This window comes from Triticum aestivum, chromosome 7A, assembly GCF_018294505.1.
Source record: "Triticum aestivum cultivar Chinese Spring chromosome 7A, IWGSC CS RefSeq v2.1, whole genome shotgun sequence".
Classification (NCBI taxonomy): domain Eukaryota; kingdom Viridiplantae; phylum Streptophyta; class Magnoliopsida; order Poales; family Poaceae; genus Triticum; species Triticum aestivum.
Window position 1 is genome coordinate 123,430,778 of NC_057812.1, and position 15,641 is coordinate 123,446,418.

At 50.6% G+C, this 15,641-nt stretch overlaps 1 protein-coding gene across 3 annotated transcripts; it reads right to left on the reverse strand.

Annotated features, from left to right (window-relative positions):
- Nucleotides 1–526: 526 nt before the first annotated feature.
- LOC123151067 (protein FIP1) lies at nt 527–15,601 on the reverse strand. Of its 3 annotated transcripts, none has more exons than XM_044570850.1 (14): nt 15,321–15,601; nt 7,705–7,792; nt 7,355–7,463; nt 7,230–7,279; nt 6,814–6,880; nt 6,301–6,373; nt 5,616–5,671; nt 5,097–5,193; nt 4,590–4,671; nt 2,686–2,748; nt 2,464–2,523; nt 1,178–1,270; nt 968–1,030; nt 527–883 (listed from the first exon to the last, which is right to left on the reverse strand). In XM_044570850.1, exons 1-14 carry the CDS (start codon nt 15,386–15,388, stop codon nt 746–748), a joined length of 1,107 nt encoding a protein of 368 aa, XP_044426785.1. In that variant the 5' UTR covers nt 15,389–15,601; the 3' UTR covers nt 527–745. The 3 variants fall into 3 exon arrangements, 2 of the variants coding, with proteins under 2 accessions (XP_044426785.1, XP_044426786.1); XM_044570851.1 differs by having other exon boundaries at nt 7,355–7,459; nt 15,321–15,517; XR_006475482.1 differs by lacking the exons at nt 527–883; nt 4,590–4,671; nt 5,097–5,193; ... (5 more) ...; nt 7,705–7,792; nt 15,321–15,601 and adding an exon at nt 3,186–4,532 and having other exon boundaries at nt 989–1,030.
- Between the last annotated feature and the right edge of the window lie 40 nt (nt 15,602–15,641).

Sequence of the window (15,641 nt, forward strand, 5' to 3'; positions counted from 1 at the left end):
GCCCTATGCGGTCGTCCACCACCTTGGCCCCCTCCATCGACGGGGATGCGTAAGGGTTCATCACTTCACCGAGATACAGGCAAAAATGAGAAGGCGGGAATGCTAGAACATGAGGCATTTTTTTTTCTTGAGAAAACATGGGCTGTTTGGAACAAGTGAAGAACAACTCAAGAATTATCAGGAAAATTCTGAGTTGACAGAAACTTCACAAATGCCTTTTATAGAACCTGCATGCACTCTAAACTCCTTGAGTAATGAATGAGGCACGCCATTTGCCTCTGTTTCAAAAACAATTATAGAGCCTGTACAGTTAGATGCGAACTAATAGTATGTATGCACAGTTTTATTAATAATAATTCTTTCTTCTTGTGGGCTACAAATTAACATTATTTTCTTAAAATTTTACAGATATGTATGTATATGCAGAAAAAAAAATCAGAACCTTTTTGTAACTTCTAAATGCGACATTCATAATTTATTTGAAAACAACAGGCTACATAGAGCCCAGGAGGCACGAAAACGTCACAGCTCCAGAAACCGCACCGTTCTACTTTTAATCATAGTACTGCATATTTACAAGTGCTCCCATACAGCCAACATACAACATTTCTCATTCCTACTGTACTTCAATCTACAACTACGTACGTAACTGATCTCCGAGGTTTGAAGGTTTCAAATCTTCACATGACGCCACAAAGTTCACCTATGGATTGTTACACAAAAACTGCTGACACAATCACATAAGCTAGAGCACACCTATGGAGGAACTGTCTGATTGAGGAATGTCAGGTATTTTCTCCCTGGTTGATTGGCGTCTGAGCTTTGCGCGGTTCTTCTGCAGTTCCATGTTGGACACTCTCTCAGCCTCGAGCGCTCTCTCAAGCTGTCGAGTACACACGTGAACGAGATGATGATAAGGGAAATGCTTCTGTTAAAATCAACATCAGGTTCTATCATTCATGATTACCTTTGCTGCTCGAGTGCTCCATTCACCAAGGATAGCTCTTAGTCTCTCGTTTTCTTCGACGTACTGCATTTTATCATGTTCAGCATCAACAAATAATGCTTTGCTTCCTCTTACAAGGAGTCATGCATATTTTGCCAGAACCGGCTTGGAACTATTATCTGACTACTGCAAAATTTGCAGACAAACACACAAAACTGAACGGTAACATACTTGATTGTTTTTCCCACGGATGAGCTGGATCTCTGAGTCCTTCTCAGCAATCAAACCACGAGCAACACGAAGCTCCGAATGCACTTGATTCATCTAAATGATAGATGAGCAAAGTATTTAGTCCATGCTGGAGTATTAACAGAAAAGTATGATCTACATATCCTTAAGCTAACGAAGAATAGCTTGAGTATTCTTGTTCGCCCAGCACTGTACTTATCCAAGTCGAAGTCTCGTTAACAGTGGCGGAGCTTGAAAGAAAAAGCTGGACGGGCCAAACTAAAAAAGTTGGACTGAAAATTCATGTTCAACACTCGCCGTAGAAACTGGAACAGTATTGAGTAAACGAAGTAGTCTGTCAACCAAATTGTAGATGGTCCTTTCTCCACAAGGCATCAACAAAAATCAATCTGCAAGTGCCCTTTTTTAACTAAAAAACAAGTAGACAGAGAACTTTTGCAGCACCTTCAAATCCTAAGCTGAACTTTTCAAGCATGGGATTGTGCTAAGATTACAAAAGATTCGCGAGGCTACTGATTAGCATCTGGGTAGTCAAATCATTATCCAACATTGGAGAAGTAAATCATGTAAGCTAATCTGAACCAACCTACAGCTAAGTCATGTAGGCTTCAAGTAAATAGAGAACACCTAAAGAATCTACAGACGGCAGCTCCCAGGATCCAATCGTAAGAGTAAAAGCAGCCCAAGATCGTATTTTTACACTGAACTTGGCGCCGGTGAAGGACAGGGACGCCATCTCCTCTCCTCTACCTCTGCTGCCGGCTTTGCCCTAGTCCCGCTTGCCCGTGTGCTCCCTGCTCCGCTTTGCTGGTACGGGCCGAACTGGGTCGAGACGGGGAGAGAGGATGGGGATGCGCTGCCTACTTAGGCTGAGCGTATGTGAGTCCTGCTCTGGACTGCAGGTGGGCTGCGCATGGAAGATGCATAGGTAATTATTTTCTCAAATTCCTAGGCGGGCCATGGCCCAGTTTGGCCCCTACAAAGCCTCCGCCCCTGCTCGTTAACATTTAGAGTATGAACAGAGGCAGAAAGAGCAAATTATCCGCCAAGTATATATCCTACAGATTGGTCTGACACAAGTGGTGGAACACACTGACACTCAACAACCAACCTCACCATTCACTTAATTCAGAAATAACTGCTACTTTGCAGTTACGAAATAAAGTGATGTAGAAAAGGTAGTTCAAACACACCAAATATTTTTAGGTGTTGATACCACCTCTGCCGTATGCATAGTGCGCAATATCTGGTTGGCCGAGAGTAATTACCTCAGCAGACAGTGCACGAAGTTCTTGATCACGAGATGCCAAAAGATGAGTAAGATCAACCTGGAGAAATATGATAAGAAACATAAATACTAAATCATGATGCACCAATTCACCCAACATTAAGCAGGTTGATTTACAAATAATTAACATTGAGCAGTTTTTAGTCTGCTTAAGCATTCAACGGATGGGAGGGAAAGGTTTGGCGGTAGATTTAATTTGAACCTGAGGAGTGCTGGCAGCAACACTTCTATGGTACTTACTTAAGCTTTCTTGCAACCTAAGCACCTGATGTAGAAAAAAAAAATCACATTAATCAATCAACACAACACCACTATTTTAATTGCATAAATCAGAATTTGTTCGTGGCGTGTAATGCATTGACTATTCTACTTTGTAAAATGTCAAAAGTTATTACAACACATGCCATTAACCACTTTCTGCAACGGTGTGCTGTGCCCAGCCAGTATCTAGAAAGAAAAAAGGAATGATCAATGATGCCAAATGAGTAACAGTCTTAATTACAACACATGTATATTGTAAGGACAACAGTTGAAAATCTTTCTCTTTAATAATATTATCGTATCTACTACTCCCTCCATCCCAAAATAGACAGAGGGAGTACTTTACTATTCTGTGATAATAACATAATTGAGGAAAATAAACATGGCCAGTAAATGCAGTTGCTAATCAAGTACATGAAAAAAAAGAACTATTCCAAGTACCTCTTCACTGAGACAACTTCCCAGGATTGATCATTAGAAGAAATCGACCCTCCCCCGCGTCGCCCTCCCCACGGGCGACTCGGGAGGCGACGCAGCCCTCAAGCGCTCCCTCCCCTCCTCCTCCCCCTCCCCCTGCCGCCGCCGGTGCTCCCCGCCGGGCAAAGCCCTGGTGGATCCGGCGGCGGCGGGACTTCGCTCCCAGGCGGCCTCCCCCCTCGAGCGTGGGGCTCGACGAGGCTGACGGAGCTGCGCTTCTCCGAACCTAGGGTTTCGCGACGGCAGCCCCAGATCCAGAGGGTCGGGCCTCTGGACTGGCGTGGCGAGCACGCGGGCGGCGCGGCGCGACCCTTTGGGGGCGCGGCTGCGGCTGCTTGGCTGTGCCCCGGTGGATCCGGGTGGCGGAGGCTGCGGGCCGGCGCGGCAGCGGCCATGGTCGGCGGCGGCAAGGTGCAGGTGGCTGGTCTCCGCGACGGCGCCACTAGCCCTGCTCGACGCGTCCCGTGCGATGGCTGGCCTTGTCTGGCAGCCATCCAGCAGCTGCTGCACTGCGCTGGCCGGTGCTTCCCTACATCGACAGTGACAATACGTGGTTTCCCTCTCGGTGCTGGTGGTCCTCTCTGGCGATCTGCTTCCCCATCTCCTGTTTGCTCTGCTTCGGCGGTTTTGGGGTTCTGGTCTTGGGCCGGGCGAAATCCCTGCGCGGCGTTGGCCTGCGCTGACAACGGCGACACCTGAGGGTGCCGTTACCTCCATGGAGGCGCTGTCATGGCCCAGACTGGACCCTCTCCTCGGGCACCGGGGGAAACCCTTGGTCCAGTTCCCTGGACAAGGCAGCGACGGCGTCTCAGCGCCGTTCCTTTCTTGAAAGCGCTGCTTGGGTCGCACTTGGAGTCCCCTATGCGTCAGCTGGAGATGGTGGCCTCCCCGGTCTTTCCGGCGAGGTTTGCTGGTAATGCGATGCTGTGATGAGGGCTGCAGCATGGAGCGTGGGCGTCCGGGGCGCAATGTACGCCGGCGCCGGCACGTCCAAGACGATGGCTTCGCTAGTTCTGGCTGGGTCCTGCCATCCACCTGCCGTCTCCTAGGCACATATGGGTGGAAGGTACGTTGGCCCGGTCAGCCCTGGAGATGTAGTCTTCTTCGGAGGCGCCTGGCAACGGCTGTGACGCGGCCTTGAGGCTCTGTGTCTAGCTACCTTGCCATTCATGGTTGGAGGCTGGACAAGGCTAGACCTTTCGTTGTTGCGGTCTGTAGTTGGTAGCACCTCCTCACCTGCTTGTCTGGTGAGGACGATGGTGTGTGTGCGTGTGTCCCTCCTCCCGGGAGGTTGTACCTGTACTGCTGTTCTCTTCCTGTTCAATGAAATGAAACGCAAACTCTTTTGCGTTTTCTCGAAAAAAGTACCTCTTCACTCAGATAATGAATATTCTCCCTCTGGTACTGGAGCAATGCCATTTGTTGGTCAGACAGACGAGAATCATAGTACCTGCAAATATATTATTGTATCAACCCAGAAAGGTCAAATGACAGGAATGTGAATTGATTTCACTGATGGCTACAAGCTTTCAAAATGGCATTGATTTCTATTTTTTGATATTCAAAGCATTAGCACAAAGCTCCTCTTCTCTACGTAAAAGCAAACACACAATAATTGGAAGTAGTGGCACTCAGTGAAAGAACAGACAGTTGTACATGCAAAGATAGGAGTATACTCCTATGAAGCAATTTTTAGATGTTAAAATACATGTGCTTTTTACTAAAATGGAAAAGCATTTGCATACGCAGTTAGTATTTGCCAAGAAAAAAATACACAACCAATATAATTAGGTAAACCAGATCAAGTCCATGTGATACTATATTCTACCTTATTAAGTCCATGTGATTATTAATGAAGCAACAAATATATTGTACCTTATCTCTTCCAGCGAACTAGATGGTTGCAGTGCAGAATAAAGTGGCCGTAGAATGTCAGGCTGCTCATTCAAAGAGTTGTATTTATGGATGTGCCCTGCATATCAAAATTTAGAAAATACAGACATAATATTACAAAATGTCATCTAATTGCTTGCAGGAAATGATTGGGAGCTATCGACCCAACAAAAGTCAGAGAACCCTTAATAACTAATGAGACAACATGTGGAATCACCATGTAATTAATGATTAATGAACAAATATGCAGAATTACCATCTGGTAAGTAAGGCCTATTGCATGTTTCTTGATCTACTGTCTACTGTGATTCAAGGAAAAACAAAGTTAATTGTTGACAGGAATTAAAAATCTAGGAAGACGGTTAATGAACTTTCCAACGCTACATGGCCACAAACAGTTAAAGGAAGTCAAGCCCAAAAAGTTACCGAAAAATGACTAGTAATTTATGCTGGCTGAAACATACACAAAATAAAATAGATAAACCACACAACAGAATCCACCTATGTATAAGCTCATGAAACATCCGGCGGATATCACTTCAACAACTAGTGCAATCCTGCATAATTAGAAAGTGATAGCATTAAAAATCACATAGGAGTGTTTCATTTCTCTTTAGAACCAAAGCAGAACAGCCACAGATCCCGCTAAATAAGAAACCAATTTAGCATATGCGTACTGAAATTTCATTAAAGGCAGAAAGATATAATACGTCAGTATGTATCATAAGGTCCAGAAATTTACTTGGCTTTGAGGTTGCTGAGGGCAATGCACTGAATTTAACAAAATAAGCAATACAAGTATTTTTTGTGTAGCTTGCCTACTTAATCATTTTTACTCCACCAGAGTGATGATAATAATCTAAGAGTAAAGTTCAATATGCACGTAAGACCAGGTGCACTAAAGAATTATAACCATATTTACTGTACCCTACACGCTCCTATAATAAACCTTGAACTTCTTGAATAACCCAAGAGCTTCACATGTCATGATATCAGCATAAGAGAATACTAAACCTCCACCTCAAAATGGCATAAACTATGCAAATGCATTCCATACATTTTTCATCCTAAAGATACCAATTATGCTTTTATTTACAGAATGCAGCTTATGGTCATCTTAACCTTTTATATTATTAGAAGGTTAACTTAAGGAAAGCTTATACTCAACTCAACAGAAGAACTGTACCTGAGCAAAACTGAAATTGATAATACCTCTACTCGAGGCTGCCAAACTAGAATTAAGAGCAATAGGGCAGTACCTGCAACCATATTTTTAACAAAATAATTCGTCACTATAATTGCATAAAGAGATCAAACATGTTGTTTTTACTCCAAATAATTAATGTAAAATTTAAAATAAAAAGAAATAACAATATTATACTCCCTCCACTCCAAAATAAGTGTCGTGGTTTTAGTTCTATTTAGGGGTACCAGCAACTAGCATGAACGTGTTACCAAATCAGCAGATGCAGAAACATAATAACAGCCAAACCAGTATAGATTCTACCACATAATGTCCAGGCCGAGGTAAAAACAACCCAGGTACCAACATATTCACTACAAAATGCAATGCAGATCAGAAGGATAGCAGTTTCTTAGTACAATAATTCTCCTTGAAGGTTTAAAGAAATAAATGGTAGGTGCTGGCATCAGAACATAGCAGATACTCCGTAGGACACATTGGTTAGCTAATGCTTACCGCAAGCAATAGCGGCAAATGGAACTCGAGCAATGCGCTTCAATTTTTGGCTTAAATCATAGTAGCCCTGCATTTACAAGATGAAGCTTGGTAAATGGTATGATAACACTACCAATAAAAGATCCCAACTAACATAAAATTAGATCCAAGGAATTATAAAGCTCGAGCACTATATCAACAAGTAAACATTACAGAGCTAATATGTTAACATTTAGCCATGACTTAAAACAAAGGTTGATGAACAGACTTTAGTCGCAGCAAACCGTAACAGTGAATGGTTCATGGCTACAAACTGATGGTTGATAGCCTTTTCATTTTGAAATTACACATCGTCGGCAATATTAATGTGTAGAGCCTCTATTTGCGCTGACAAAGAATTCATAAAGACCTTCTCTTTCTTTTCTTTCGTGACGTACCTGTAGTCGCACTTTTGTGACCTGATGGACCCAATATTGTTGGAATATACCTGCAGCAAATTTCTGTTAGAGGTTACTCCATAGAAAATCTACCAGTATAGATAACCGGTAAATTAAACAAGAACCTGTAATAATTAGAAGCAGAACATTGCAGCTACATAGCAACGGAAGGATCATGTCTGGTATAAGAACAAATATCCATGGAGCTGCTATGACAATACCAGCATAACCTGCCTAGAGAAGAAGAAGAAGTTAATCACAGCTGCCAGAAACCGCAAGGGGGAAAGGAAAAACAACAGCACAATTAAAGGAGTGAAAGGGACTAGCAGACATAAAGTACATATATTCTCCTGGCTAAATATAAAGTAAGATGAAGTAAAAACATGTTTCAAAGGTCTCTCCAGCAAACTAAGAAAAGATAACATGGTCTACAACTATTAATAAAATAATGGAACCCTAGCAAATATTCACTTGCCAATAAGATACAGTACAGAGTGCCACCAACTATGCTTCGAGGCTGCCGCTGACCAGATAGAGGGGCTTCATGTACTACGTCAACAAATCTGGAGAAATGGTAGGAAAGGAGGAAATCAGATTGCAACAACAGATCAACATAAGAAGAAATGAATTAAATGCATATCATATAATACTTGGTGTTGCTATTTATGCTTATCCTTGTACTAGTGATGTTTGTATTCAGAAAACTAGGCACCTCTGATATAGTGGCATACTGGCATACGTAAAAAGCATAGAAAGCAAACACACAAAAAATGGAAAAACATAAATCCTGCTGCTGTGGCTTGACAAAGCAAAAGACTGTAATAAAAAAGTAAGACATGATTGGAAGAGTTTTTACGAAACATAAACACATTCAGGGAAAATATCGTGAGGCGTATGTTCATTGCAATTGCACTATGAAATGTACCAAGTATAAGGAAAACTAAGGTTAATGTCAATAAAAGAGAGAATACTAAACTACGATGGAAAATAAGACGCTGTATGAAAGATGACAGCACTGTCATTGCGTTCTAAAACTGTTGTGCATGGAAAACAACAAATCACAGAAAAACCAGGACCACTGGAGAGCCCTGTGTGATCACTGCAATTATCAAACCTGAACGTTAAAAACAAAACTACGATATAGACTAAGATCTTTTTGTTCAGTAAATCACTACAAATTTGCTTCTCTTGATGAAATGTTAACACAAATGGCCACCAACAAAACATAATTTCAAAATTTATAACCAATATAGGTGAACTTATATGAAGATCATTTACAGTTTCTTTTCCTCAAATAGCTCCTTTACGCAGTATGTTGTTTTTCATGCAACAGCTCATTTTTTTAGTGATTGTGTGAGCGTGCTGTGGGGTATGCCTTATCTAAGTATTGTTCATAGAGCGTTCTTTTCTATCATCGATGCAAAGTAATTGTGTTATGACCGGCCAGGTCTATGGCCGAAGGAGGCCCAACAGGCAGGCTTAGGCCCGCAAGTTATCTTAGTTTTTATTTTCAGATTATGCAAGTTATCTTAGGTTAATTCTTATACAAGTTATCTCAGGTTAATTCTTCTGCAAGTTATCTAGGATATAAATATAGGTTGTAAGACTCTTTTTGGAATTAAGCAATAAGACTATTTCTATTGCCCGGTTCCCAGAGGAGCCGGAAACCCTAAACCCTAGCCGCCTCCTTCTCTCGCCGCCGCCGCACCGCGCCAGGACGGCGCCCCGCCGCCGGCCGCCGCGCTCAAGCCCTCGCCCTTCCCCCTCCTTCCCCTACTGTCTCCGACCAAGACCGGGCAGAACCCTAGCCGCTAACACCTTGGTATCAGGTACCCGGGTTTCGACCATGTCTTCCCCGCCAATCCCACCACCGCTGCCCCACGCCTCCCCCACCGCCGCTGCCACCGATTCCTCCACTACCGCCGCCGCGTCGACGGGCACTACGGCCTCCCTGTCGGCGCCGCTCTCCTCCGCCCCCGGCACCACGCCGGGCTAGGGCCAGCCGCAGCTTCCCATCCAGCAGCCATCGCCGCCGCCTTCCCCCCCGCCGCCGCAGTTCACACCAGAAGCTATGGCCGGCGTGCTCAATGACCTAGTCGTGGCGGTCCAGGGCATCCGTCTCTACTTGGCCAGCCCATACGGGCCGCCCCCACCGCTCCACCAGACCGCGGCCACGGGCCAGCAGGCGCTGCCGTGGTACCCCGTACCGGCGGCTCTCACCGGCGGCTACCCGGCGCTTCCCGCTCCGACGGCTTCGACGACGCCCTGGCCACAATGGCCGACGCCGTTCACGGCGCCAACCGCGCCATCCGCCTCCACCCAGGGACCACAGTGGCCGACCTGGACTCCACCATCCGCGCCACCCTCCACCGCGCCGTCCCTCCCGGCGGCCACGGCGCGCGCTCCACCACCGCCACCGCCCAACCCTGGGCCGGGCGGGTCCTCGCCGAGCGGCCTCCCTATCCAGGAGGTCCGCTTTCCTTCGTCGCCATCGCCGCTGCCCGACTGGCTCCACGGGCCGCCGTCGGCTCCCACGGAGGCCCAGCCCCCGTCAGGGTCCCCGTGGCAGCCCGAGGCGTCGGGCATCCCAAGGCAGTACGCCGGGCCGTCTACCCTGGACCGGGCGCCGTCCTCCGCCCTCCGCACCGCCGAGGCCGTGGCCCCGGGCACCCCACACCAGCAGCCGCCCCGGTTCGCCAAAATTGACTTCGCCACGTACGACGGTTCCGAAGACCCGCTTAACTGGCTAAACCAATGTGACCAGTTCTTCCGTGGACAGCGCACGCCCGCGTCCGAGCGCACGTGGCTGGCTTCCTACCATCTTCGCGGGGCCGCCCAGACCTGGTACTACGCCCTCGAGCAGGACGAGGGCGGCATGCCACCGTGGGATCGCTTCCGCGAGCTCTGTCTTCTTCGGTTCGGGCCACCGGTACGCGGGAGCCGCTTGGCCGAGTTGGGCCGCCTACCATTCACCTCCACGGTGCAGGATTTCGCCGACCGCTTCCAGGCTCTAGCGTGCCACGCGCCTGGTGTGACAGCCTTACAGCGGGCGGAGCTCTTCGTCGGCGGCCTTCCCGACCACATCCGCGTGGACGTTGAGATGAAGGGACCACAAGACCTTCAGATGGCCATGTACTACGCGCGGGCGTTCGAGCAGCGTGCCCAGGCTTTGACGTCGCCGCGTGGGGGCCGCCAGCCTCCCCGCCCGCCTTCGGCAGCACCAGCGTCCTCTACCACCGCCCCGGCCGCTATCCCAGCCCCGACACGGCCGTTCCGGCGCCTCACTCAGGCGGAGCAGCTGGAACGCAGGCGCTTGGGCCTGTGCTTCAACTGCGATGCGCCATATGCGCCGGGCCATGTTTGTCCGCGCCTTTTCTACCTGGAGACGACGGACGAGATCGAGGATGACACCCCGGAGGCCGACCTCGGCGCCCCGACTCTTGCGGAGCCCGCAGCGGCACCCGCACCGGGCCCGGCTACCGCCTTCGTGGTGTCCCTTCACGCGCTGGCCGGCATCCGTGATGAACGGACGATGCTTTTACCGGTCATGATCCATGGCGAGCGCCTGGTGGCCCTCCTAGACACAGGTTCCACGCATAATTTCCTGCCAGAGGCCACCATGCGGCGTCTTGCGCTCCAGCCGATCGGAGGAGAGCAGTTATGGGTCACGGTCGCGAATGGCGACCGTCTACGCTGCCATGGGCTTGCCCGCGACGTGCCCATCACTATCGGCGACGAGCACTTCACCATCACATGCGCCGGCATCGATTTGGGCTGCTTCGACTTATCCTCGGCGTCGACTTCTTGCGCACGTTGGATCCTATCCTTTGGGATTTTGACGCGCTAACGATGACCTTCTAGCGTTTGGGTCGTCGCATTCGGTGGGAGGGCATTCGGGGGGCCGCACCCGCGCCCCCTCTTCAGCTGGCCACGGCGACCACGGAGGCCGAGCATCCGCTCTTGGACGGGCTCCTGCAGCAGCACCGGGATCTCTTTGAGGAGCCGCAGGGTCTGCCACCGGCCCGGATCTACGACCACCGTATTCACCTCCTTCCGGGATCGGCCCCTGTGGCCGTGCGGCCTTACCGGTATCCACAGCTGCAGAAGGACGAGTTGGAGCGACAGTGTGCACTCATGCTTGCCGCCGGCATCATCCGCATCTCCACGTCCCCGTTTACAGCACCGGTCCTCCTCGTGCGTAAGTCGGATGGCACATGGCGTTTCTGCATTGACTACCGTGCCCTTAATGCTCTCACATTGAAGGACAAGTTTCCTATTCCGGTTGTCGATGAGCTTCTCGACGAGCTGTACGGGGCACACTTCTTCACCAAGCTGGACCTTCGATCAGGGTATCATCAGGTACGCATGCATCCAGACGACATCGCCAAGACGGCGTTTCGGACTCATCACAGCCACTTCGAGTTCTTGGTGATGCCCTTTGGCCTCTCCAACGCCCCAGCGACGTTTCAGGCCTTGATGAACGATGTCCTTCGGCCCTACTTACGCCGGTTTGTGCTCGTTTTCTTTGATGACATTCTTATCTACAGCACCTCTTGGGCAGAGCACCTCCAGCATGTGGCCATCGTCTTCAACGAGCTTCGGGCGCATCATCTTCATCATAAGCGCTCGAAGTGCTCGTTCGGGACGCCGTCGGTCGCTTACCTCGGCCACGTCATCTCGGCCAAGGGAGTGGCCATGGATGCCGACAAGGTCGCGGCCGTCGCGGCCTGGCCGATTCCGCAGTCTCCGCGTGCTCTTCGCGGGTTTCTTGGCCTCGCGGGGTACTACGAAAGTTCATCCGGGAGTTTGGCCTCATCGCGGCCCCACTCACGCGTCTCCTCCGGCGCGACGCCTTCTCTTGGGACGAGGAGGCCACTTCAGCCTTCGAGGCCCTCAAGGGGGCCCTCACGACGGGACCCGTACTGCAGATGCCGGATTTTGACCTCCCCTTCACCGTCGACTGCGACGCTTCCGGTGCGGGGTTCGGTGCGGTCCTACACCAGGGCGAGGGACCCCTCGCTTTCTTCAGTCGCCCATTTGCCGCACATCATCTTAAGTTGGCGGCGTATGAGCGTGAGCTCATTGGGTTGGTGCAGGCCGTACGCCATTGGCGGCCCTATCTTTGGGGTCGCTCTTTCCGGATCCGCACGGATCATTACAGCCTCAAGTTCATGCTAGATCAGAGGCTCTCGACGGTGCCCCAGCACCAATGGATCAGTAAACTCTTTGGCTTTGACTTCACCGTCGAGTACCGTCCGGGTCGCCTTAACACCGTCGCCGACGCCCTGTCTCGGCGTGATGCCGATGTGGACGACGGTGCGGCGGAGGGGGCGGCCTTCTGCATCATCACCGGGCCCTCCTTCGCCCTCTACGACGACATCCGCCGGGCGACTGCTGCTGCGGCCGATTCCCTCCTCCTACAGCAGCAGTTGGCGGCGGGTGAGCTGGAGGAACCGTGGCGCCTTGCCGATGGCCTGCTTCTCCATGGGCGCCGGGTCTTCGTTCCGGCGCACGACGATCTTCGCCAGCAGGTGCTGCGCCTCGCTCACTCGGCGGGCCATGAGGGAGTGCAGAAGACGCTCCATCGTCTCCGCGCCGACTTCTACATTCCCGGTGATCGTGCCTTGGTCCGTGACTGGGTACGGTCGTGTGTGACGTGCCAGCGCAACAAGACGGAGACTCTACGGCCGGCTGGCATGCTGCAACCCTTGGAGGTCCCTACTCAGGTTTGGGCGGACATCTCCATGGACTTCATCGAGGGCCTTCCCAAGGTGGGCGGCAAGTCTGTCATTCTCACGGTGGTCGACCGCTTCTCCAAGTATGCTCATTTCATACCGCTCGGCCATCCATATTCAGCGGCATCGGTTGCCCGGGCCTTCTTCGATGGCATTGTCCGCCTCCACGGGTTCCCTTCTTTGATCGTCAGTGATCGGGACCCCGTGTTCACGGGACACGTGTGGCGTGACCTTTTCCGGCTGGCGGGCGTGAAGCTACGCCTCAGCACAGCCTTCCACCCTCAGACGGACGGCCAGTCTGAGATCGTTAACAAGGTGATTGCCATGTATTTGCGCTGTGTTACAGGTGATCGCCCTCGTGCATGGGTGGACTGGCTCTCGTGGGCAGAGTACCGCTACAACACCTCTTATCACTCCGCCCTGCGAGCTACGCCCTTTGAGGTGGTGTATGGCCGGCCACCCCCGCCGATCCTGCCGGTTGATCCGGCCTCGGCGCGAACCGAGGTAGCCGGGGCCCTTCTAAGAAGTCGTGATGAGATGATCGCGGAGATCCAGCAACGACTCCTGCAGGCCCAACAGTTGGCCAAACGTTACTATGATGGCCACCATCGCGAGGCGGAGTACGCGGTGGGTGATTGGGTCTGGCTGCGTCTACTTCACCGCTCTACGCAGTCCTTGGACCCCCGCGCGAGGAAGAAGCTCGGTCCTCGCTATGCCGGTCCCTTTGCGATCCTGGAACGCATTGGAAAAGTGGCTTACCGTCTGCAGCTTCCGGCAGGCGCCCGGATCCATGATGTCTTCCATGTCGGGCTGCTCAAGCCATTCCGCGGCGAGCCACCTGCGGCACCGCCGGCTCTTCCACCGGTCACGGACGGGCGTCTCCTTCCTGAACCAGAGAAGGCGTTGCAGGCTCAGCTGCGCCGAGGCTCCTGGTACGTGTTGATCCGGTGGACTGGACTACCAGAGGAGGATGCTACTTGGGAGCAGCGCGAGGAGTTCCTCCAGCACTACCCCGACTTTCAGCTCGAGGACGAGCTGTTTGCGCAGGCGGGGAGAGATGTTATGACCGGCCAGGTCTATGGCCGAAGGAGGCCCAACAGGCAGGCTTAGGCCCGCAAGTTATCTTAGTTTTTATTTTCAGATTATGCAAGTTATCTTAGGTTAATTCTTATACAAGTTATCTTAGGTTAATTCTTCTGCAAGTTATCTAGGATATAAATATAGGTTGTAAGACTCTTTTTGGAATTAAGCAATAAGACTATTTCTATTGCCCGGCTCCCAGAGGAGCCGGAAACCCTAAACCCTAGCCGCCTCCTTCTCTCGCCGCCGCCGCACCGCGCCAGGACGGCGCCCCGCCGCCGGCCGCCGCGCTCAAGCCCTCGCCCTTCCCCCTCCTTCCCCTACTGTCTCCGACCAAGACCGGGCAGAACCCTAGCCGCTAACAAATTGTGTCTCTCAACAAAAGAAAGATACAGACTGAAAGTCTAAAACTGCCGCTATTTATTTACTTATTAGATTTAGACAAGATACCATCATATATTCATGTACTTACATCAAACCAAATCGTATATCATGCATCATCACAATAATCACACAGACTATCAAGGTGGTTGACTACCTTAAACTCAGAATTGCTACATGGACATGCAACTGGTGCCTCCCTCACACTAATGGGTCATGAAATAGCCAAACAAATCAAACTCTGCACCGAGGGGGCAACTAACTCACAATGCCACACCGATCTTATGGCAGTCCTGATTCTCCACCATCAGCTGTATCAAGTTCTAAACTATAGGACTGAAGCTGAGGTGAAAGGCAATTAATGAAGAAAGAGACGAAAGCTGCACCTACATATAGATACAGTGTCTTGTCCCAAGCTCCAACAATTTGTGATTTGCACACAACCAATCAAAATATACAGTAGAACAATAATAATAATAATAATAATAATAATAATCTATATGCATTTAATTTCTAATCACACTACATAGCTGCATGAAAAGGCAGCACATGAGCTTGTATTGTATCTAAACGATGATATACACCATTTGACACACGGACTGCCCTCAGTTCCGTCCCAATCACACTGACCGAATTCACAGAGAGCTTCGCAAACCATATGCAAAACATGGAGCAGAGCAGAGGCAGGTTGCTGTCCACGAATTCAGCAAACTATGATACGATTCCACCCTAGAAGAGGGGCTACAAGATCAGATCAGGGATCTGGCATGTCCTACAAGTACCATGGCGCGATTACGGGGGCGGATCTCTGAGGTCAGATCGAATCCCCCCGCCACAAGCATGATTAGAGCGAGCGTCTAGCTATGGTTGAGCCAGCAGGGTTGCAGCGACTCACAGCGCTTCCCCTGCAGCGTCGTGTGCAGCCGCGGACGACGCCGCCGCGCCGCGCCGCTCGTGCGCCATCTCCTCCGCCGCCTGCGCCCGCCGACGCCGCGGCTGGAGCCGTCAGCGTGGCGCCCCCTCCCAGCACTCCGGAGTCGGATCGGGTAGACGATCGGCCGACGAGCAGCCGCCTAGACCACGCTAGACTAGTGCGGACTCTAGTGGGGGTAGCGGCGCGGCGGCGCCGAGGAAGACAACCCAAAACGGCGAGAGGCGTGGTGGGCCCTCTCCACCGCGGAACCGTTCCCCCGTTGGCCCTTGCCAACCGTTTGAT

Excerpts from the sequence above, each read along its gene's own strand:
- LOC123151067 (XM_044570850.1), bottom strand. The coding sequence starts at position 15,388 with ATGGCGCACGAGCGGCGCGGCGCGGCGGCGTCGTCCGCGGCTGCACAC. Across the intron at positions 6,374-6,813 it reads ATTTGCCGCTATTGCTTGCG|GTACTGCCCTATTGCTCTTA; the intron begins GTAAGCATTAGC and ends ATATGGTTGCAG. Across the intron at positions 1,271-2,463 it reads TTCGTGCACTGTCTGCTGAG|ATGAATCAAGTGCATTCGGA; the intron begins GTAATTACTCTC and ends TCTATCATTTAG.